At 46.8% G+C, this 23,055-nt stretch overlaps 6 protein-coding genes across 6 annotated transcripts; 3 read left to right on the forward strand and 3 right to left on the reverse strand.

Annotated features, from left to right (window-relative positions):
* Positions 1-534: 534 nt before the first annotated feature.
* Positions 535-1,624, reverse strand: PPTG_04459 (hypothetical protein; the record flags this gene model as incomplete). Its single annotated transcript, XM_008896702.1, has 3 exons — positions 535-746; positions 847-1,089; positions 1,177-1,624. The coding sequence occupies 3 exons, from the start codon at positions 1,622-1,624 to the stop codon at positions 535-537; spliced, it is 903 nt and encodes a 300-aa protein (XP_008894950.1).
* A 3,968-nt stretch (positions 1,625-5,592) lies between these two features.
* PPTG_21400 (hypothetical protein) lies at positions 5,593-5,718 on the reverse strand (the record flags this gene model as incomplete). The annotated part of the gene is made up of 1 exon (XM_008897410.1): positions 5,593-5,718. The coding sequence occupies one exon, from the start codon at positions 5,716-5,718 to the stop codon at positions 5,593-5,595; it is 126 nt and encodes a 41-aa protein (XP_008895658.1).
* Positions 5,719-6,685: 967 nt separating this feature from the next.
* PPTG_04460 (hypothetical protein) lies at positions 6,686-6,868 on the forward strand (the record flags this gene model as incomplete). The annotated part of the gene is made up of 1 exon (XM_008896703.1): positions 6,686-6,868. One exon carries the CDS (start codon positions 6,686-6,688, stop codon positions 6,866-6,868), a length of 183 nt encoding a protein of 60 aa, XP_008894951.1.
* A 365-nt stretch (positions 6,869-7,233) lies between these two features.
* Positions 7,234-7,596, forward strand: PPTG_04461 (hypothetical protein; the record flags this gene model as incomplete). Its single annotated transcript, XM_008896704.1, has 1 exon — positions 7,234-7,596. One exon carries the CDS (start codon positions 7,234-7,236, stop codon positions 7,594-7,596), a length of 363 nt encoding a protein of 120 aa, XP_008894952.1.
* A 9,798-nt stretch (positions 7,597-17,394) lies between these two features.
* Positions 17,395-19,710, reverse strand: PPTG_04463 (hypothetical protein; the record flags this gene model as incomplete). Its single annotated transcript, XM_008896705.1, has 1 exon — positions 17,395-19,710. One exon carries the CDS (start codon positions 19,708-19,710, stop codon positions 17,488-17,490), a length of 2,223 nt encoding a protein of 740 aa, XP_008894953.1. The 3' UTR covers positions 17,395-17,487.
* A 630-nt stretch (positions 19,711-20,340) lies between these two features.
* PPTG_04464 (hypothetical protein) lies at positions 20,341-21,885 on the forward strand. Its single transcript, XM_008896706.1, has 3 exons — positions 20,341-20,656; positions 20,720-20,988; positions 21,050-21,885. Exons 1-3 carry the CDS (start codon positions 20,379-20,381, stop codon positions 21,739-21,741), a joined length of 1,239 nt encoding a protein of 412 aa, XP_008894954.1. The 5' UTR covers positions 20,341-20,378; the 3' UTR covers positions 21,742-21,885.
* Positions 21,886-23,055: the final 1,170 nt, after the last annotated feature.

Raw genomic sequence — 23,055 nt, forward strand, 5'->3', positions numbered from 1 at the left:
GGGCGGGCGGATGGCCGCTCGGCCCTCAGGTGAGATTGTTCCCGGTTGGTGGACGGTTAAGACTAAATAAAGGAGAGTGGCGCCGAAAGCAGGGGTTGCAACAAAGCGAAGTTAGGCAGGACATCGTAGAAATGAGGACGGGTGAGCTAATAGGGTGGTGGGGGTTATGGAGAAAAACCATGGGGGTGAGGAGGCAACGGAGCTCGAATGCGGCTCACTGCAAGGAGCTCCACGCCCAAACTGTGAGCTGTGTCCTGCAAGGTAACCCGTATTTCTAGAACATGCAGTTCCCGGGGTGCCGGTCGCCGATAATGTGTCCTCCCCACTGTTCCTATCCGTCTGGTGTTAGGTCCAGCGGTCAGTAGCTGTCTGGTTGGTCCCCTTACAGCCTCATTACGTTGCCTGGACCCTACTCGCTACCTAGGTGTTGAAGCGGTCAGGAATCCTAAAGAAGGGTCGGCTGCCCCATTTGTGCAATGAGAAGGGCATGGGGGTTAGCCGTAACTACAGTATTAGTGATATTTGTACTAATACTCAAACTACTTTTCTGCCACTTTTGAAGCGCCGCGCGTATTGCTTCATCTTCTCAATTTCGTCCGTGTTGTGCCTCTGGAGTAGCTGTTTCTCCGCCCGTCTGCTTTCTGTTCTGGCGCCTATTACATCGAAGGGAGTCTTGACCATTTTATAAATAGCCTTCTCCTCTTTGCGGGGGACATTGCCAACAGCAGCAATTTCTTGGCGCTTGACTTGGTGGGAGGGTCGAGTAGTATGCACGCCATAGCTTTCTTCGTGACTTGGGGGAACCGTGCTTGTAATATAATAGAGTTCTCTTGAGACAGATTTTACCTGCATCCAAAACGTGGTCAAGCGTCCCGACGACCCGACGATGACTCTCCTCATTTTCGTCTTTCGCTCGAGGAGCCTCGATCACCATCGCGTCAAACTTGAAAGCTTTCAGCTTCTTCTGAGCCAGGCATCGAGATACTACCATGTATGACAATACTAGATTCTCACTCTGTGCCTCAATCAGCGCCACAATAGCGATCAAGTGTGTCACTGCCTCCATCTCGGTCGCTAGGATCCAATCCTCTGTAGACAATACAGACTACTAGACTCTTTCGTAGACTGAAAGTAAGCTTCCAAATGCTGCATAATTGACCACCGATCGTCTTATACGCTTGCACGTGTACGCGACTCTAACAACTTTGTCGACCATTGGGTCTAACTCGGGGTAGGAGAGAGGTTTTTGGATTTTCTTCAACGCATTGCGCTGCTTTGGCGACCTGAAGTGCTTGTTCGGATTCCTCAGCTTCTGAATGACGTCGACGCTCTCCTCCTCTAGATATCCACCCGGAGTTACAATCGCTACCACTTTGTCCCACGAATGACAAGCAGCATTCCATACACCGTTCGTTTGGCTGTTGTTTTTCACTCCGAGCACGTATCCAATGCACAGGTTGAGCAGATGCATAGAGCAGTCTTCTAGTTCGCTGTCGATGTGATCGACAACATTCCGCGCTGAGGGTGTCGTGTCGGACATAGTGAAGCGAGTCACAGCGCGGATGTCGATGTCATACTTCGCCTTAAAAACCACTTTTGATCTCTTTAGCGACAAGTGGAGCATTATGACCGTTGTCCTTAACAGTAGCTAGCATGGCAATGCTCTGAAATCTTTACGAAGTATCAATTAAGTCACTGAAGTGCCCACGATACTATCATTCCCACAGCTTGTCCAGACGTCGTGTACGAGATTCAAAAGTACTGGGGCTGTTGTATCGTACTCAGTAGTTCGTAGATCACCGAGCAGTTTACAAATCAGTTGAAATTGTCCATGAAGCAAGTGGTCGTGTCTATCGAGACTGAGCTTAGGAAACGCTGGATTGTCTGTTGCTACTCGCATCATCTCCTCGAAGGGCCCCGACCTGCAAGCTGGAAATGGTATTCCTTGAGTAATTAACAGTTTCTAAATCAGCACATGCAATGGTCCTCTCATTCGCTTTGAAAAGCCGTTGCAGTGACTTGGAGGTATTAATCCCCACAAGCGAACCAGTAGTAGCTGTCGCGGTATTAGTTGGGTCAGCGCTCGAGCCACCCATCAAGTCTAGCTTATATTGGGCGTCGGTTTCTGTACGTACGACAACGTCTATCGCCTTTTGAGCTGTAGTCTGCTCCGCTAGTATTACCAAAGAATGACCCATATGTTTTGACTTGATATGATCCTTGGCATTACTGGTATTCCTCGTGCTGCGCAAGGCTTCCTCCCAGCTATAGGGCGTGGTCTTCTTTCGGGCTTTAATCTCCTCACAACAAAGCAAGCAAATGTTGCGATAAACATGAGTAGACGGCTTCCACGGGTTTCACTTTTGGTAAGGTTGATCTATTACGAGAATTATAGCCCAAACAGAATCCATAGTGCCTACCTTCCTTGAGTGAGAAACCGAAAGAGGAGCCCCAAGGTCAGAGGCTGAAGATGCTGGCGATGGAGAAAGACCCGAACGGGAACCTCCACCCGACGACGTTTCTGTCCGTGGATTTGAGCACTTTTTTTGCCTATAGCTTCCGACGTTTCACTGGGCACCCCACCGCGGCGGTATCCGATCCTGAGGCGACTTCAGGAGACGACATGAAGTCGGAGTCAGAACCAGCCCATATATTACTCGATGCTGCAGAATCTGAGAGCAGAGGATGCTTCGAAGCTGTGGCTACGGCAGACGTAGATGGCCCAGCGCTCGGGTAAAATTTTAGTACGCACTGTTGGCTCCAGAATCTGCGACCCAGCAGAGCGTTAACCATTGATATTAGACTAAGAAATAGAAAAAGATACCTTTCGTCCAACGCGGAGCTGTCTCCTTCAAACACCATAATTGCTTGGTGTATGGGCTTTCTGCATACGCTACATGAATCCGCCTTGAGTTCAGGACCTTCCTCACAACCGGCAACAGCACAATCCATTCTTCGACTGTCGTCATTGATATGACGATCTTCTGCGAACGATGCAGGACAGCCACAGAATCTAAGATTGCAAAATGGGGGATATTTGCTCCTTCAGCATCTTTCTGGATTAGAGGACTATAGTACCCCTCAGGTGAGTATCACTAATACTCATAGTAATTATCATAATAGGCGGTAGCAGTACTACTACTACTCATATAGTATTAGTATTACTCTAGAATACTACCTTACCAAATACCCTGAACCTCTGCATATGCGTCTCGCTGAAAATAAGTTCATTTATCTAGGAAAAGCGTTGGACGGTTGGCTGAAACGTAGATCAGTCTATTATCCTAATATAGCCTAATGTGGACTAAAACATGCCCATTTTAGTTAAAATTAATTAAAATAGTAGTCCTATTAGGCGGTTGTGGTACGGGAGCAGCTCGGCGAGCAAGGCGGAGTATTGTTCCGACAGAAAGCTTGCAAACACGATGCTTACGAGACGAAGCTATCAGCAGTGGCAAGGCTCCATTCCTACTATGAAAACTTTCTCTGGCTTCTGCTCGGACATACCTACCCTTGTTTCGAATCAATGTTATCATCGTTGCGAGATGAAGTGCGTGTAGAGGCTTCCTGTCAAGTCTGGCGCGTTTCTGTGTCTGCCATCGAAACCACCCAACTGGTAGCCTTCCTTCGCAGTGTCAACTGCCAGCTTAAGTTGCAGCAACTGGACTTGCAGGTTGGTTGGTTGCGGGAACCACCTGAACGCATTGGTGGGACCCCCGTCCCCAAACAAAACCGATGAAAATGGCAATTATTTAGTTTTGATGACCGCAAGGAGGCAAGGATGTGATCTCTGTTTGGAAACCCACCGGCAAAGATAACTAGTTTAGAGCAGTGTTACAGAAGGGGCTTTCCGAAAGGGTCATTCCTGCTATCGTTCCTGCTGGAGGCAGCTGCATCGATCGATTAAAAAAGTGTTAGTACGTGGAGTCAATACACTTCACACACGGCGAAAACAAAATAAGGCCTTGGCACGCGTTCAGTGATCAGACCTCGAACGTTTTAAGGCCCATTGCTCGATCTGGGTGTTGGATGATCGTTTCTCGTGCTCGCAACGACAAGCCTGCCAGTACTTCACAGATGCAAAGTTGATGTGGGCCATCGTGCATGCAAGATACGTCGATGAGGTTATGCGCGCGCACCCTGGAGCACACACACTGAGCTACACGCGCTTTACGCAGTACAGGAATTTTTACTACCCTGGTGTCCGTTTACCTCGCACAAAACAAGACGTTTGTGTCGGCTTGAATATTCTGCTGCAGCAAGAAAGTGTGCGTGCTGACGACAAAGAAGCAGTTTTGTTAGAAAAGCAAATGGCCATCGCTCAGCGCCGATTTATTTCATCCTGCATTAGGCATTATGCTGCCAAAAGCGCTCCCAATCAAAATTTGCCCAAGGAAGTCATTCCAGATATGTATGAATCGGCAGACAGTGGAAAGTATGATGAAATTGAAGAAAGTGACGATTACAATGAAGTATCAGCAGGAGAGATGGTTGCGATCAGAGAAATATTCGAGTGCTAAAGAATCTAACTGCTGCATTTAAATACAAGCTGAGGATTTCGGCGGAAGTCTCTTCATGCCTTATTATGGACAGAGTCGTCCTTCAGCAGATTATTTAAACAGTAATTTGATCATTCAAAACTTTGTCGTCGCTGATATCTCAAACACGAGAAATAATGTGTACTTATATGACGAGCGTGCCCATGGCAAAACTGGGGACACATTATGCAGCCTTCATCTAATTTACCACATGAATAAGCTGCAGTCTAATGCCCGAATTGAAGTCCGTCCACCAGAGATCTGCCTCAGTATACTTGACAACTATGTGGTCCAAAATAAGTATAAAGCTGCGCTAATGTTTTTCGCTATGCTTTCGATTGTATTTCCTTACAAGAAAGTGGTTTTATGCCTTTTCTTGCCTGAACTCGCACAACATTGCTGATCGCGTCCTTGCGTAGTGTCGTGGTGCTATTCGCTGGTTACATCCATGGCAATTGTCGATGATGTCAACAGAGCCAAAAGCGTGAAAGCTACCTTTCTCGATCATTGAGATTCAGTCGCTTTTTCATCAAATGGAACGAACTACCAACCAAATATTTCGTGCCACTTCCTGCCGGAAACAAGTCGAACTATTTTTTGCGATCGACCAAGGAGTTTGCACACCTGGAAAGACGGTAATTCTTCGGACGAAGATGCGATTGTATTTTCGATGGTGCCGCATGGAGACATCACTGCAATTCAGAAAGCTATTATAACAGAGCTGTTTGGTCCAAGTGTACACAGCGTTTGGGAAGCTTCTGTGAACCATGTTCAGCTTCCGCGCCACCCAATCAAAACGCTATCAGACAAGAAAAAAAATCGTTGTCTGCAAAGTATTTCTCCATCCCTTCAGACTATCTCGACTACTATCCAGCTGTACCAGAAACGCTGATAAATTCGGCTGCTCTCAAAAGTGACCAGCCGCCTGCAACAATATCGAGACCACCGAAGCAGGCTACAAAGACTCGTTACCGCTCTCACTGTGCCACGAGTCATGTAATTCTACGCTGGTTCGACAGGATAGTGGCTTCCTCATCCGTTCTTAACGACTCGGTTATAACATGGTGTGTCGCTCAGAGTCTGTCCAGACCGTGTGCACCGAACTCTTGACGAGCCACGCTTGAGGGTTGTCTTTGCTACCGGCCTCAACAGTGGCAACCCCACTGCGTAGAATCACCATATCTGATAGTTTAGACTGGATTTCAGAATAGCAGAAGACCAACACTTAGTTGCCGGGCAAACTACCGGCAGGATGAGACATTGGGTCTGAAGCGGCAGAATGCGTAGTGCGTAGCCAAGAGGCTATCCAACCAATAAGAAGAGTTAAAGGCAATAGGATAATGAAAGCAGTTGTAAATCTACAGGTGAACGCATTGGCGGGCCCCGGGTCTGCTAAAACAAACCGGTAAACCTCGGTATGATGCAAAGAAAATACATGTTGAAGCGTGCGTTTATGCACTGCCCTTCACTGGGAAAAAGTGCAGAATGGATGGTTATCAAGCCCCAAGCTTTTTTTCCCTCTTTTTGGGTCTCCCAGGTTTGAGTATGGGTTCCAGATTGCTCGACTCTTGCATACGTTTCAATCCAGAAAAAATGTTGCCAATTCTTTCTCGTACTCAGCTGAAATCGCTTTTCTTCGACTTCTATAATGGCCCTTAATAGCACTGCGGTAGCCACGGAGGGTCCCCACGCTAACTGTTTTGGGCTTACATTATCCTTAACTCTCCATGTACGCATACATGTATGATCATGCGCATACCAGTATGCTCTGATAAAATGGAGAAGTGAGCGACATTAAAATGCTTTTTTAGCCTAGCAATGAAGGCGAAAAAAATCGACTACGTTCTCCTTTTTTCCGGGCTCAAACGCACTCGTAAAAGGTACGATGATGCAGGTCATAGCTCGCGTTGTTGGAAAACCAATCAAATTCGCGGAAGGATTGGCTTCTTTCTTGGCATGAATACAGAAGATCACAAACGCAAATTTGAGGTTGAATGGTCATGTAGAGCTGCCAAGACCGTAGCTGCACGGTCGAATTCTCTCTCCGCAGTACAAGAACGCAACCAGAGCGCGAAATCGCCTCGAATGTGGCAACTTTAACCTTCACAGATCCTCTACTTGGAGGCAACGAAGGAGCATCAATAGATATGGACGCTTTGTCGTCATCGTATGAAGACGAATTGAATTGCGAGAATAGCAATGAGCAAGAGGAAGACGACGGAGCTATCTATGCGAACGGAGAAAGTGGATCCCTCGTGAATCCGTTCTGGTCGATCCGGGACCCCATGTTCAACCCCATCGAGCTTGGCTGTTGTGTCCTCAGTCATTAGTTTTGGGCGACAAGACCCTTGCAGAATACTTCTATCTAATGTACCCAATGTCTACATTGAGGAATACAATACCGTCGACGAACCAAAACCTACAGAAGAAACAATACCGCCGTATCGATGGGGAGACTGGTTCAAATGGATAGGAATTCGATTAGCGATGGTCTTCGAGCCGCGTCGTGACCCGCTATCTACCTACTGGGACCATGCTTCACAGGACGGTAGCGTTAGCACGGCAGTCAACTTTGGACAGCGATTTGGAATGACAAAACATTGTTTTGAGCAAATTTTGAGCTGCATGTCGTTCGGTGAATCTATCGTAGAAGGCAATCCGTGGATGCCAATAAGACCTTTTCTAAATGGATTCAATGGACGTCGCCAGCAAGTTGTTTCGCCTGGAAGTGTACTCTGTAGATGAGTCAATGAGTGCGTGGAAGGGTAGAAAGGGGAAGTGTATTCATGATGACATCCCACACAAGGCAAAACATGTTCGAAAGTGTGAAGGTTTGGGTGCTGAGCTGAAGGCTATCGCCGGTGGTGACACAGGTATCATTTTGGACTTAGAACTCGTTGAAGGATTCATACGACGACGTCAGAAGCCATACGCAGCAGATTATGAAGGAACTGCAGTTGTGTTGCGGCTAGCGGAGCAATTTCGTGAAACAGGCCGTACCGTAATTGCAGATAGTGCATTTGCATCGGTGAATACATTTATTCAACTTGAGGCATGAACAGGACTTTTCTTCATGGGCATGGTGAAGACGGCCACAGTGGGGTTTCCTATGATGCATATAAAGAACTGGTTTGCTAGTGGTTCAAAGCGAGGCTTTTTTCAAAGTTCTATCCAACATCACTGACATGGGTACAACAATGTACGCAGCATGTTGGGCGGACAGAAAACCAAAACAAAACCCATTGCATACCGTGGAACAACGCTACCAGATAAAGATGCGGTTCGTCCACGACATCGTTTGAATGAGCGTGATGGAATAGTGTAGACACTGCGGTATAATATACGAGTTTCACGCCCGCAAATGATAGAGTACTTTTTTTGAAGTTCTCTACAGTCGATGTGCACAATCATTTGTGTCAACGAAGTCTAGCACAAGAGAGAGAGAGTGGGCAACAATGTATTGAGGCCATCATTTGTTTAGTACGCTTCTTGGAATGATTACTGTCGATGCGTACCTCGCGTACCGCTACGAGCCCGGCTAGGAGACAAGAGCCTACAAAGAATATAAATAAATGTTGACCTGTCGTTCGTGTCCGGAACGTCGGACGCACCAATCCCGTTGTTCTCATCAAGCAACTCGGCAGCCCTGGAAGCGACAGCGCAAGATGTAACGGATGCGCGTGTGCCTGCTAAGACGCTGCGAGCATATAGAGGAAGCCTATCTATTATCTCGCGATGGCTACAACCTACTAAATGGGACGAAGTCTACCAGTACTTCGCTGCTACAGGTGAAATCGATCTCACGCAATTCACATCTCGTGATTTCAAAATGTACTTAATAACCATTACTCTCCAGCTAGAAATTATACAGGTTGACAGAAGCAAAGCATAGCAGTATGCTCGGACAAAGTTAGTTTGTAAAGGAGTTTGTATTGAAATCCAAATGACGTTCAGGGGAAAGTCAAATTGAAATGGAGAGATGCTTGGTAAAGCAATTCCGCTTGGGTCGTGGCCCACAATAGAACACTCCCTGAGCTGTGTCTGAGCAATCTACACAATAGTATGAGGCTTTCTAGTTGCACAAGTTGCATTTACGCTGAGTACGATACTTTTTCTTTCGTGTTGCTGCGTACTGAGGAAGGCGGTTTAGTTGCTCGATATTATGAGGTGCAGGCATATCATCTTCTACTGTGGAGCCATCGGCATTGGTGCGGGTTACTCTAGCAGAATGGAAGTCACTGAAAATGAGCTGGTGGGGTAGTTGAGATAGAAACCCGTGATAGTCAAGTACGGTGTTCTCTGAATGGCTTTCGAAAGACCCAGAAACGGATTAAACTAACGCCGACGACAGCAAACGCGATCTAGCCAGCAGCTTGATATGCCCTTGGTTCGCAGAAGAGTTTTGAAGGTAGAAAGAAGACTGGTTTATTTATGTTATTCTTGTGTATTGTCCCTAACTGGAAACCGTAGTGGAACCATGCAATCAATTTTTTCTTTATATACAAATTCCATGATAAAACAATACAGCGAATGATGTGGATTTGGTCGAAAAATTTCCTAGATCACATACAAACGCCATATATAAAGTCTACTATTAACCACAACATTTTTTTTCTTAGTATGAGGACGAAGTAAACTACAATAGCATCAAATTCCGGTTGGTTTTATCGTTGAGTCCCCGATTATAGGGACAAAATTGAGTGTGCCAAGCACGATTGCCTCTGTTTGATATGACAGCTGAGTCACCTGACGCCACTTTGTACGAAATTAATTCTCATTTGATAATTCCATTGAACTCGAGGACTTTTGTCCTAAAGTTAAGGACAAATCGCCCTCTAGGTAAGCATTCCAGACACCTTGCCGCTTAGCAGCTCCCACTACAACACGTAGGCTAACCGAGAGTTGCTAGCACGGCTCTAGAGATTATGAAGGGCTACATTTCACTGTGTATCCACATTAGCATCTGCCAAAACTGAGGTCAAGCAAGGTCCTCAAGTTTTTGTCCTCTATTTTGTCCTGAGCTTTTTTTCTTGATGGAGTCAAGGCTTGGGAACTCGAATACCGCATTCAGTTGGCTACGGATAAGTACCGTAACAACTTACAGACAACGACGGCCTCTGCCATCTTCTGAATGCCATCCTCCATAGTAGTCCTTTTTGGCTACAGGACAGGAAAATCCGCCACAGCCAATTCACTGATACAGATTTTAAGCCTGCCAAGGCCGCCTCCGTTGTGATAGCTTCACAACAGTATGAAAGGGTAGATGCAAGGTCAGCAATACTTTGCTATGCTGCTCGTAGCGATCAGTCAATCATAAATTGGAAGTTTGTCAATGGTCCGAGGACGCTAAAACGGGGTGCAGTACTGTATTATCGGAATGGGTTTCCAAATACTGTATATGAGATGTCATACTTCATATTCTTGAAGATGTGGTGTTGGATTACCTTTTCATTCATTTTTGGCGCAACAAAGTATACTTATTTTAGTTTTTGCCCATAATCTTTTTTCGGTATGTACTAAGAGATCCCTGTGAATTTAGAGATTTCAAATACGGTACGGTATCGGTAATGATTGGAGCGATGCCCAAACATATAGACAAACGCTTTGGTATACGTGCCTGTTTATTTTATGGACCTTGGACGAAAATCAATCAGTCAGTCTCTTCGATGTAGTTACCGTTGACCCCGCCTAGTATAGAATTGCAAAGGCCAATGCCCTAACATCACATGAAATGTACGAACTGCACACAAGTCACAGAATCAGCAACATTATGAGTTAACTGGCACCGGCCAATCAACTAATGGTATTCTTCACACTTCCACTCCCACCACCTATCATGTACCATCACATTTAAAAGCGCTACTAGCATCTATCACTGTGCTAGCCAATGAGATCCATTAATTTACAAAATTTAGTCAATAAACAAAAAAAACACCCTTCCAGACACGACGGGTCCTTGGCCATGGTCTACAAAAATTTCATACCTCCGTAGGAATAGAAATCATTTGGATACCACACACACCTTACGGACAAAGTTCTACACCTTCAGCACATATCCGCCGGATTCACACCCTTTTGGACATTTTCCTATTGATAACTCCGGATTGAACGATATTACAACTGGGAAAATATCACCAAGCTCAGCTAATTTATGACGTGTTAACTAATATTTTGTTTTTGGTCACAAATGATAATATCAAATATCAACGTAGTACTTGCTTGAAATGTTATTTTCTATTCTAAATGACGTAAACTGGGGAGATAAGTCCGAATACGTCGACTGACAATATCGACATGAAGAAACAGCGTTTAATGCACTGTAGTCGATCTTGCCGTGTCGCCAGTGTAGCCAAAACCGATGGCATTCATGTAATGGTACAGCTCAAGACACTAATTCCTGTTATATTAATTTAAAAAGTGGCTACCCGATGGTAGCACTACAAAGAGGATGTTCTGTAGTAATACATACTTATTTTAGCATTTTCTAGTCATTTTTAATGTATCGTATTTATGAATTGTGATAAATGATTTTTGTAACCAATCAGAAGACCGTATTTGGGTAACTTTTGTTTAGAACTGTGACAGACGCCTGACACGCGTACGGTTTGTTATGTTTTATAGAGAAACAAAAATATTTTGTAGGAGCGTTTTAGGCTTCCTGTCAGCTATTTTCTTGATCTGTCTTGGCTCTCAGTCGTATTAAAGATCTTTCCAGCGGTCAGCACCTCCGTGACATTGTTGGACGACCCACTGTTTAGGATCTCATTTATAAACCCCTAATGGCGGAGACACGAGCATATGTTCCAAGCAAACTACCGCAGACCTCAGACCCAGCACTCACAATACCGACGACCACATCACCCACAAATTAGGGCCCACCCTAGTCGCCACTGCACGTGTCTTTCCTTTGCCTTTGCCGGCACAAATCATTGAATCGTCCAGCATGGTGTTTTCACCGGTGTTGAGGTGTTGAAGTTAGACTCGTCGTCTCTAACTCACGACTCATATAAAACATAATATGCATTATAATAAGGGCAACTTGCCTTTCTGAAACGGTTGACAATGGCCAACCTGTACTATGTTTTAGGCAGCAGTATAGAGTTTTCTAGTCCAAGGCGACCGAGTCGGTCCTCACAGACAGCCAGAAGTCTGTCTACCTGTTCCACTCTATGCCAGCGTCCTGGAAGGACGACCTGCGTATTTGGAAAGATAACCGGAAGTACATCCCGTATGACGAGCGCAAGACGAGCATCGAGGACAAGATCCGCAAAATGCAGGCCGAGACGCGCTACACTCTGGCGAAGGGTATCCCCCGAGAGCCGCACTACTAAGGGCGAGCGAGCTCTCCAGAAGCCTCGCCACGACATTCGGTAATGCTGCAGCCTACAGAAAGACCTGCGAGATGACACTATCAAGGCCGGGACCGTCCTGCCTGCGAACGTTGAGTTCCGCGGCGGTAACTCCAACCGGTTCCACCCCTACGAACGACGTGACAGAAATTCGGGCGTTGCCGCGGGTCTTCGCAGAAAGGCGAGCGAGGTCGGAACAACGGCGGACGTGGCGGCAACACCCGTGACAATAACAGCAAGGGACGCCAGCCTTCTCGCCGTGAAGAAGGTGGCTACGACCAGTCTCCTCATGAAGACGCTCGCATCGCCGCCGTCACGGTATGCCGACGGCCATCAGCCTTACGGCTCAAGCCTCCTCCACCTTCGACTCCAACTGGACTGTTGACTCCGGGTACACCAGCCACGTCACGCAAAATGCGGAGTGGTTCGTTTCCAAGATCGCTGCTACTGGAACGATAACGATTGGTGATAAGTCCGAGATCCCCATTGAAGGCACCAGTGACGTTGGGCTTTAGGTGGGGATTTCAAGGGAGGTCAACACCATCGAAGACTACGTGATGTGCTTTATGCACCCAACTGCGCTACAACCTTCTATCGGTTACTGCAGCCGTAGAACATGACTTCCGCTTTACGTTCCAGCAAACTGTGTGCACGGTGCAAACCGACCAACGTATCAATGTCAAGGCGAAGAAGTCGGCTACAGCGAAGCTATACCAGTTCAAGTCCACTCCGGTCCAGAAGCAAGAAGCTCTCGTGGCCACCTCCGGTAAACCCACTGCTATTATGCTCTTGCACAAAAGACTTGGCCATCATCATTCGTGTCTTACAGGCAGTCATTAAAGACCAAGCACTCCAAGGACTCGACGCTAACACCGTAGTTCCCAAAGTTAGTTTCTTTTGCTCTGCATGTACTTACGCGAAGTCACACCGCGCTGCATTTTCTTCAAATAAACGTGTTGAATGTGCTTCACAACCTTTGCAAAAAGTCCATTCTGATATCTGTGGGCCACACCCCGTTCCTAGTCTCAGTGACTGTGGCTACTTTGTTGTTTTTATTGATGACTTTACGCGCTACATGCTTGCGTACCCTATCAACGCTCGCAGCCAACTCTACTCTTGCTACAAAGACTTTAGGATGAAAGCTCTGAATACCTTCTGCTCAGATGTAAATACGCTAAAGTATCCAGGATTATAATTCGGACTTGGATGTTCAAGTGCTGCAAGCTGATAAAGCAAAAGAGTATGAGAAGCTGGGTCGCATAGTCTTTGAGCGGTACGGAACACACGCGCAATTTACAAATGCTTGCACACCACAACAAAATGGTGTCGCCGAGCGACGTATGCGCACGCGTCCGTGCCCTCTTACTTGATGCAAAGCTACTCAGCCATTATCGACTGAATTTGTTAGTCACGTGACTACACTTCTTAACATGACACTCATTGAAAACACGTACGCATGCAGTCCGTACGAGCTGCGGTACAATAGTAAACCAAGCGTTCAGTGCCTGAAGGGCTTTGGTTGCGCGGTGTACGCTCACATCAATGACATCTACAGGAATAAGCTAGATGCACGAGCAAAACGCTGTCTATACCTCGGTATTCCGAGCCACAAGAAGGGGTATCGTTTCATGGACGTTTCGACACGAGCCATAGTTTACAGCCGTGACGTCGTCTTTCAGGAAGACAGCTTTCCAACCCTTGAGAAAATCGACGACACACTTGATCCATTGCCGCTACCGGCTTATCTGGTTCGTGCTGCCCCGTCTGGTGATAGTCCCACGTCCAATACTCGAACCAGCCAACCCTCAAGGGTCGGACCAAGCAGTTCCCCGAAGGTCGGACCTAACGTCCCCCACCTGCAGCGACGCCGACTCCGCTGAATGATTCCACTGACAATGGTGAAAGCATCTATTCTTTTGTAACGGAGACGCCTTCAACACCTCAGAATCTCCCTGCCAAACGCTCTCAATACGAGAAAGCAGTTAACCTTACAGAGCTTACATCAGCGGAAGATATTCAGGAACATAAAGAACGTACAACTCAAACACTTAGCCTACTTGCTATTCGGTATGTACCTGAGCCTACGGCGTATAAGCAGCCATGAAGTCTTGCTACGGTAGACAATGGTGTATTGCTGCTGAGTCAGAATTTGCATCCCTCATGACTAATGAGACGTGGATTCTGGTTCCACCTCCTCATGACCGCCATGTTCTTCAAAACCGGTGGGTCTTTGTTGTCAAGGACACTGGGTCCGGTGAACTCGACAGGTTTAAGGCACGCCTAGTTATTAAAGGCTTCCTACAGCAGTATGGCATTGACTACAATGAAAGCTTTACACCTGTTATCAGGATGGAAGTCCTTCGACTCCTCCTGATCATAGCTGCATTGCTAGACTACGAGGCCCATCAGAAGGACGTAAAAACAGCTTTCCTTATCTCTGAGGAAATATACATGGCCCAGCCCGAAGGCTTTGCTGCCGCAGGCCAAGAGCATCTTTTCTGCAAACTCTTAAAGAGTCTCTACGGCCTTCACCAAGCGCCTCGCATTTGGTATTAGACACTGTGTGCCTTCCTTGAGAGCCTCGGCTTTCACAAGCTGATCAAAGATAGCTGTGTCTTTATAGCAACTTTTGATGACCAAGTATGCTACATTGCCGTCTATGTGGACGATCTGCTTATCATAGCACCCACCGTAAGCCTCGTATGCCGTATTAAATCGGCCCTGAAACAGAGATTTTCAATGACAGATTTTGGGGGAGGTGAAGTACATTCTCGGCTGGTCCATTCAACAGAACCGTGAACCAAAACGATATTTATCCACCAACAAAAGTACGGGCCACAAATGTCCTCGAAAACTATAAATATCTCATGTCGTACCCTACGGCGACGCCCTCAGATCGCTCACGAAAACCATGGAGCCTCAAACCCAAGAAGGGATGGATACAATGAAAGACATTTCATATAGAAAAGTCGTAGGGAGTCTAATGTACCTCATGGTTGGCACTCGCCCCGATCTAGCAAGCTACGTGCGCGAATTCTGCCAATTCCTAGTAAACCCTGGAAAGGAACACTGGTAAGCAGTGGTAAGAGATCTAAAATATCTATCTGGTACGACTGACCAAGGTCTGCTATTTGGTGGTTCAATGTCAGTCGATGCTAGTAACCCAGCTGATCATTAGACAGCTTACACAGACTCTGAGTATGATAATTGTCCTGACACTTGAAGGTCATTTGGCGGATACGTCACAATGATCGGGACAAGTCCCGTCTCATGGCTTTCGAGGAAGCACCATACTGTCGTGCTGTCGACTACAGAGGCTGAGTACATTGCCTTATGCCATTGTATGCAAGAGGTCATCTTCCTCTTACTGCTACTCAAAGAGCTAGGTTTCTTGACAACCAAAGCCAATGTTATCAAAGAGGAGAATGAAAGCTGCATTAAAATCGCTAGTAACCCGGAACTACACGGACGATCAAAGCATATTGACATCCGTTACCATTTTGTTCAGGAAAAGGTAGAACGACACAAATTCAGCGTCGCTTACTGCAACACCAAGTCAATAGTAGCAGACATCTTTACCAAGTCACTTGACAAGCATCAGTTCCGGAATTTAAGAAGACAATTAGGAATGCAATCATTTAGTGAATTAGCAAATAGATAGATCAATAAACACGGTCGAATACATATTCATTTCAAAATATCAATGAGTCACAGGACAATGTGGGGTTTCCCCTACAATAGGTTTACCCTCTGCATCCTATAGGTTTTACCCTCACTGAGGTTTCCCTGGTACACAGCCACCGAATAAGCTAACAATAATAATGTGAAATGAATGACAAAGTCAAGAAGCAAATGTATTATCTGCTTAAGCCTCCAGAGCTACCTTACGCACAAACATAAGGCTATTGATCCACTCGCCATATTGCTCCAAGCTGCTCTTGACTGACTCATCATGAGCGGTGCACTTGTGAACCTGCACCTCCAGGACGAACGCGTGCCCGACGCCCATGGTGTTGCTGGCAGCCACAATGTAGAATCCGTCTTCGAGTTTCAGACCCTTGATGCCAGCGATACCACGGTGCCAGTACGCTGCCGGTTGTACTCAAAATCCTTGAGCGAAATGTGCGACCCAGCACGCTTCACCTGGGCCAGAAAGGCCTTGAACATCTTCCAGCGGACACCGCGAGACAAATCAGCTCCATGCTTGTCAGCATCAGCGAGAAATCGCTCCACATCGGTGTCCGGCACTGCTGATGGCTCACCCAGTAACTGCACAACTTGCTGCAGCGGGTTCAACAAGCAGGTCCGCTCGGTTGGCGCCAATAAGCGTCGGAACGTCCTTGTTATGTTGATTCGAGGACAGCCAGGGCATTCTTACCGATGTATGCGCGACGGCATCACGAATCTATCGCTCAATCTGAGAAGGGCGAAACAACAAGCCGTGGGCATCGGCATGCCTCTAAAACAGGTATGTCGATATCGTCAATGTCGGCTACCAGAAAATCGCTATCGACTGCAGCTGCTTCTCGATTCCGTTTTCCGAGTGCTCGGTTTTCATGGCAAACTAGTGCAATATCTGTTTGTTGAATCGGTAGTCCGTTCACTTTTCAATCGTCATCTGAAATCGCTGAACGTTAAATAAACATTATTAGTACTTACGTTCGAGGTGTGGGCACGTGGGTTGTTAGAAGGGTTAGCTTCAAAAACCAATCATTGATTCTGTTGGTTAAGTAGCTCTAGAGCGTTGAGGACGGTAACGCTGATCGATGCTTCAGTCTGTTGCATAATTTAGTCGTTCGACAGCAATTACTGTTTCGGTTAGAGGTATGTTGTATATTTCCGCATCTTGGCGTACGAGAAGGTGTGCAGTGCCGTTCCGCATGCTGAATCTAGTAGCCAGACCCTACGTCCATTGACGACAGGCACTATCTGATTCTCGTAGAAAGGTGATTGGGTGACGACTGAACATGCGCTGGTCCAACGAAGGCAAGTGTTCCTGCCGAAACTTTCTGTGTAGTCATGAAGACGTTGGGGAAGGGCAGAAAGCCAGGTGGATGGTTCGTTGAGTACAGGAACTGGGGCTTTCTCGAATCGTAGAAAAAAACTGAAAATGTAGTGGAGATCTTGAGCTCGGCGTAGCTGACCCTTCTTAAAGTTCTGATCTGGTCTAAGAATACACGCACATGCCAACTCCTATCATCTATCCGGAAACTCGAACATCCTCCGAATGCTCTCCACGCACTGCGACACAATACTCCAAGTGTGAAAAGCCGACCTCAACATTTTTTTTGTATTTAATATCCTCGTATTTTCGATAGCAAAAGATCGAAAAGTTGTTGTGTATTCGGGCACGAGACTTCGGTTACGCAACGACAATCCGACTCGATGACGACTAGTTAGTCCTGGGTTTGACACTATTATTGCACAAGCACTTCGAACCACTAAACCACTAAGTATGTGAATATACATCCGAACGTGAGTAAAAAGGATAAGTAGCTTCCCTAATTTGACCAGCATCACTGCCCACCAGTGACAAAAAGCGTTCAAGTATATGTCTCAATACTTAAGTGGTTAAAAAAATCAATCGCTACAGTACTTTCCTACGGGTTTGGTTCGTATGTGTATGTGCCGTAAGTTGGTTCCATCGTCCAGATACGGCCAGCCGCCATGTGTTGCGCTTGTTGACACCCAGGCCCATCGCGGTCAGTCTCCTGGCAACAAGCCCACCGCCCAGCAATTAGTGTGCCGCCGACGTAGTACGCAGTATGACGTCGACAACCTTCAAGACTGGCTGTGATTTCATAAACGAAGGCGGCACCACAACGTGTACAAACTGTTGTCTCTGAACGTACCCCAGTACCCTCGCTTTTATTGTCTCGTTTTTCATTCTCGAGGGCGTAATGAAGTGCGCTGGTTGTAGCGTATAGCAAGAGGCTCCCATCGTACACGATTGGGACTGATGAATTAGCACGGCAAGCTGCCAGTTTTCGTATTGCTCCGAAAAGGACGTCTGTCATGGGTACTCCTCGTACTCGTTCAGCTCGCATATCCAGTGCCAGCACACGACTGGGTTCGTCGAGGCTCTCTTTTACCAGGCTTGGATACACGTTGAATTGTGTGGTACCAGCTACGTCAACGACCCAGTCAGGTAAGTCCAGTGTCTCTGGGTCCTCAAGAAACGCGAATATCATTGGCTTTCGGCAGCGAGTGGCGTACGCAAACTCGAGGTGACAATTTACAGATACAAGATAAGCCTTTGTGAGGAAGACAACCATACAAGCTACACTCTCCACAGCTGCAGCCATCGCAGAGTTCACGTTGCCTTGCATGTGGCCATACACATCGAACCACGCTCGCAAATTATGTACTTGGCCCTGTTGGTGGATTTTTAACACAGTGTGCTGTGACCCCCATTGGTACGAGAACATGGCATCCAGTTGAAGCCCGATAATCGGCAGTCCATCATTGTTTAATACAGCCGGTGGCGCCACGAAACCCTGTCTAGTGACTTCGTAGTGGATATCTGATAAAGGCTGGAGAGACTTGGTCTCTTCGGTTTGTTCCGCTGGTAGTAAATCTACGGGTTTCGGTTCGTCCAAATGACCTGTGGCTTCAATTTCAACAGCTTCTCGTGTTGTAGCAACTCCCAGCTCGTCCAAGCTTCTGATGCTGTCATCATCACCGGGGTTTACCAACTCTCCTACTCGTCGACACAACGAACCAATGGCAATACTCGAGAGTCCAAGGACTTGAGCTCGTTCCTTGGCAATGCTTATCGCTGCGTTTTCACGTGACGCGATCTGCGAGCGCTCCAGTGTTCGATGTGGAGCTAACAAGAGACCGTTCGCACACACCACAAAGTCTGTTGCCAGACAAGAATCCTTGACTTTACAAGGACAATCGGGGATATTCGCGTATGGTGTATCAACAAGCTCAAGATTGGTTGCGTCGACCTGGTACCAGAGCCGTCCTGCCATAGCTAGTGCTAACCATCCACGAAGTGATGCACGCTGTTCTTTGATAGGAAGCAGCGGTATATTCCACGCTAATGCGTGTTCAAACAACTGACGAAAACACATCGCATTATCATCTTCAGCAGTGCAGGCCTCTGTGATGACGAAGACAACCACACTTGCTTCTCTAAGAGCGGTGAGATCACTCTGTATGTTGTGCTGGCAGCGAATAACTTCTCCATCCAATGAAATTCCTCCGGGGACGAGCTTAGCGTGCGCAAACTTCTCGATTACACGCTCAGATTCTCCAGTGTCGTCGATGCAGAACACGAAGAAGATGTGCGGAGACAATGAGGTCTCGACAGCACAGGACGTGTTAACATTGACGCCCTCCAACTCATCGCTGGTATCATCTATATCGTTCGCTTCAGAGCGGGTCAGAAGCGCGTATTTCTCTGCCCAGTATGCTAGTCTCGAGGGTTCGGCAAATAACAGCGGATCCCATTGATTGAGTGCGAGACACACTGCACCAATAGCACCTGACGGTCGAGAAAAGAATGTCAACGGTCCGGAGATGACCGTCTTCCTCTGGTCCTTGAGATAAGACAGGGTCTCGATTAGTTCAGAACTGCGTTGAAGCATTGGGTCAATCGCAACGAAAGCTGTTTGAACTCGAGAAATCATGCCGGCGCGTTGCTGGCGATCACGTGGGTACGAGTCGGTAATGATCACAACGTCGTCAACATTGTTGATCTCTCCTCCGTCTTTAAGAAGACCTCGCAACGGATCGTTCTGGGACGAGTGACACACCACCACCGCGTGCGGTTTGCCACTACCACCTTCGCTGCAAGTTGACGCGGCACTCCCCATGACTCCGTTACCACAATTAGAAGCTACCTAGAACTTATTTTTTCATACATGAAACGATCGATAATAATTATTTATTAGTTGACTATCCTATGTCGACATCGGTGCGGGTTTTGTATGTTAGCCGAATGCCTATCGTCTCCTCCTGCAGGTCCAACAACAAGCATGGTTGGTGTGCTACAGCGTGTTCCGCAAAGATTGCAGCATCTCGTTTAAAGACTGTAAACACTTTTGCGTCCGAGACGAGCCTCGTCAATGCAGCGAACTCCAGTTGTCTCACTTCGGCAGTGACTAGATCCAAATTGCCGACGTTAATAGGTGTATTTTTGAAGATGGCAGGGGCTGTCACACCACGATGAGCGTGTTGGTCGTCGGGGTTGCCTACTGGAAGCAAAGAAGGATGACCGTTCATGTACTTCATCACAATTGGACGGAGACAAATTGCAGAATGAAAAGAGGGGGCTTCATGCAAGGTATGCGGATTTGGTATACATGTATCATCAATTGATTGTCTGCGATTTACGCAGAAATATTTCGGATTGCATTGTGGTAAAGTATTAGAGTGGTCTTCAATAATATTATTGAAGTTGGTGATACCATGATATAGCATAAATACGCTATATTACGGTTAAGTGATTAAAGCTCAGAATTGTGTCGCCACTTCGACAACAATGGGGAGCAAACCCGAGACGTCCGCTGAGGCTCCTGCGCCTCACGCCTTCCCCTTTTTCTCTGTGCTGGCAGTGGGACTTGTGGCGGTAGTGGCAGCTGCAGTGGCCGTAGTGGACCCTTCCGAGCTTCGCCAGCTGGTGTCCACCTACACCGGTGTCTCCTTCAGCAACACGACCGTCGATGGCGTGGACTGTACAGTAGCCGAGCAGTATTTGACCGATGTGCTTCCTGTGAAGGGCTTCCACGTTCTCTGCATCCAGAAACGTCCGGAGGGAGAGTAAGTGGACGTAAGAGGACCTTGTCAACTCTGTCACTTTATACTAATTGGACTCGTTTACAGTCTGGGTATTACTGCTTTCAAGCATGGAAATGCGCCGTCCATGAGGATTCAGAGTAAAACTGAGTTTACAGACTTGAAGACGCAACTGGAGAAAACGTTGGAAATTCAAGGGCCGAAAGATGAAGTTGCTAGGCAATATAAGCAGCCGTACGCATTTTTCACCCCCGAAGGCACGAAACTTGAGAGACTGGATGAAATGGTGAACCAAATCATCTTCCTCTTCGAAGGAGGTCAGTTTGTCTGGCCGGGTATTCGAATCGGTCACAAGAGTAAGTTTGTGAATGTTTGAGAAGTTACAAAATCTCGGAATCTAACAATGAAATTTTGTAGCTTTGGTTAAGGACGTGGCTGGCAAGGGCGACGTGGTGCTTGAGACTTTGAGTATGATTCCTCTTGTCTTCAGTGTGGAGGAATTTCTCAAGGACGACGAGATTGACATCATCATGGACTTGTCCTTGGAACATCTAAAGCCGTCGACTGTGACGCTGATGGACGGACATGAGAACCGAGCAGCCACAGACTGGCGAACGAGCACGACGTACTTTTTGTCGTCGAGTAAACACCCAAAACTTGGTGAGATTGATCAACGAGTAGCAGACCTGACGAAGGTCGCAATAGATCATCAGGAAGACGTGCAGGTGCTTCGTTACGAGGAGACGCAGAAGTACGACCATCATACGGACTATTTCCCGGTGGAACACCATAAGAACTCGCCTCATGTGCTGGAATCCATCGACTATGGCTATAAGAACCGTATGATCACAGTGTTCTGGTACATGTCGGACGTGGCCAAGGGCGGTCACACGATCTTCCCGAGAGCGGGTGGAACACCTCGACCACAGTCGATGAAAGACTGTAGTAAAGGACTGAAAGTTCCTCCGAAGAAGCGTAAGGTCATTGTTTTCTACAGTATGCTGCCCAATGGAGAAGGGGATCCCATGAGTCTTCATGGCGGATGTCCTGTCGAAGACGGCACCAAGTATTCTGGCAACAAGTGGGTGTGGAACAAGGCGAGGAACTGAGTTTAAAAAAGTTTCGATGAGGTTTGATGGACAATACATGGAATGAGCTAGCCACACTGTGGTATTTTAGGGACTTGTTTTCTTTTGTAGATCATCCTAATGGGTGTGTGGAAGTAAAAAAAAAAATATCTTAAGAGATCCTAGTTTTTTTTTTTTTTTTTTTAGCTGGAAACAACTTTCTGCTATTGCTCTAAAAAAAAACTCAGTCTCATCGAATTACTCCATCTATTTGCTTGTTGAAATGCATCGTCCGTCGTGCTTTTGTTGGTCACTTATCCAAAGCGTGCGTATTTCCCGATTAACACTGACTTCAGAAAAAGCTCCGGTGCCCATTGCGCTTCTAATACTTTTACTTATTCTTTTGCACGCTGGACGTTTCAATTTCGTGATGGGGAGCTTGTCTGGGCAACGGCACTTCGAATCGACATGCTCTCACAAAAAAAAAGATGTAGAGGACTCCGGGTTTGACGGGGATAGTTTCCGGTATAGATATACAATACTTTACCACAACATACGCTTTATTATTAAAACTCGCTCTTACTAGAGATCGCACTTCCCAATTTTCTTCGAGGATGTAAAGACCAAGCGTCTCAGTCTGTTGTCTGTCGGAAGCCACTATTCGTACGACCAACATCGTGTTTATCGCTTCGGCTACTCTTTGCGGGCTGCGCGACGGCTTCCCTCACTACCGACTCGTTAATTTCGTTCTTCCGTGCAGTCTCCCGAAACAGTTGAGTTGGAACGCAGTGGCAGCAGATTTTAACAACATCTGGTGGCGAAGATGTCGATAGCAATCCCTCCCTGGAGTGTTTTAGCGAGGGAGATGACGTGGCTGCGAAGCCCCACATAAAAATTGTGCTGCCGCTGTCATCATATAAAGTCCACGGGGATCAGACTAACGCAGCATCTGCTGGCCAGCTCTGAAGGGGTCCAACTTGGGCCCCTTTGGCGACCCAATTTCTGCGTCTAAACGGCGCTATCCCTTGTCTCAATCAAATTTGGGTCATTTGTAGCATTTCAGTTTAACCCGCTCTCTTCCAAGCAATATCCCCCGTGTGACTGGAATTTGATGTCGCACCCAGCCGACACAAGCAACATTCACGTTCCTTTTTTTGAGTTGTTGTGCTGTTATACAATATAACATTCTCAATCTTATCCTCAATGTACATTTTTAATCTCTCTCAAAGCAAGTAACGCCACTTTTGGCAAGAAATACAGGAGTCGCTCCTATAGAGGGCAAAGTATCTGCCCATTGCAGATACTTTGCCCTCTATTTAGACCTCTAAATACCACTAAATCCGAGTTTTCATGAGA

Source organism: Phytophthora parasitica (assembly GCF_000247585.1).
Source record: "Phytophthora parasitica INRA-310 unplaced genomic scaffold supercont2.5, whole genome shotgun sequence".
Classification (NCBI taxonomy): domain Eukaryota; phylum Oomycota; class Peronosporomycetes; order Peronosporales; family Peronosporaceae; genus Phytophthora; species Phytophthora nicotianae.

Bases quoted from the DNA above. Each gene is read 5' to 3' on its own strand.
- PPTG_04464 (XM_008896706.1), top strand. From the start codon at position 20,379: ATGGGGAGCAAACCCGAGACGTCCGCTGAGGCTCCTGCGCCTCACGCC. The intron at 20,657-20,719 runs GTAAGTGGACGT...ACTCGTTTACAG, and splicing joins CAGAAACGTCCGGAGGGAGA to TCTGGGTATTACTGCTTTCA. The intron at 20,989-21,049 runs GTAAGTTTGTGA...GAAATTTTGTAG, and splicing joins TATTCGAATCGGTCACAAGA to CTTTGGTTAAGGACGTGGCT.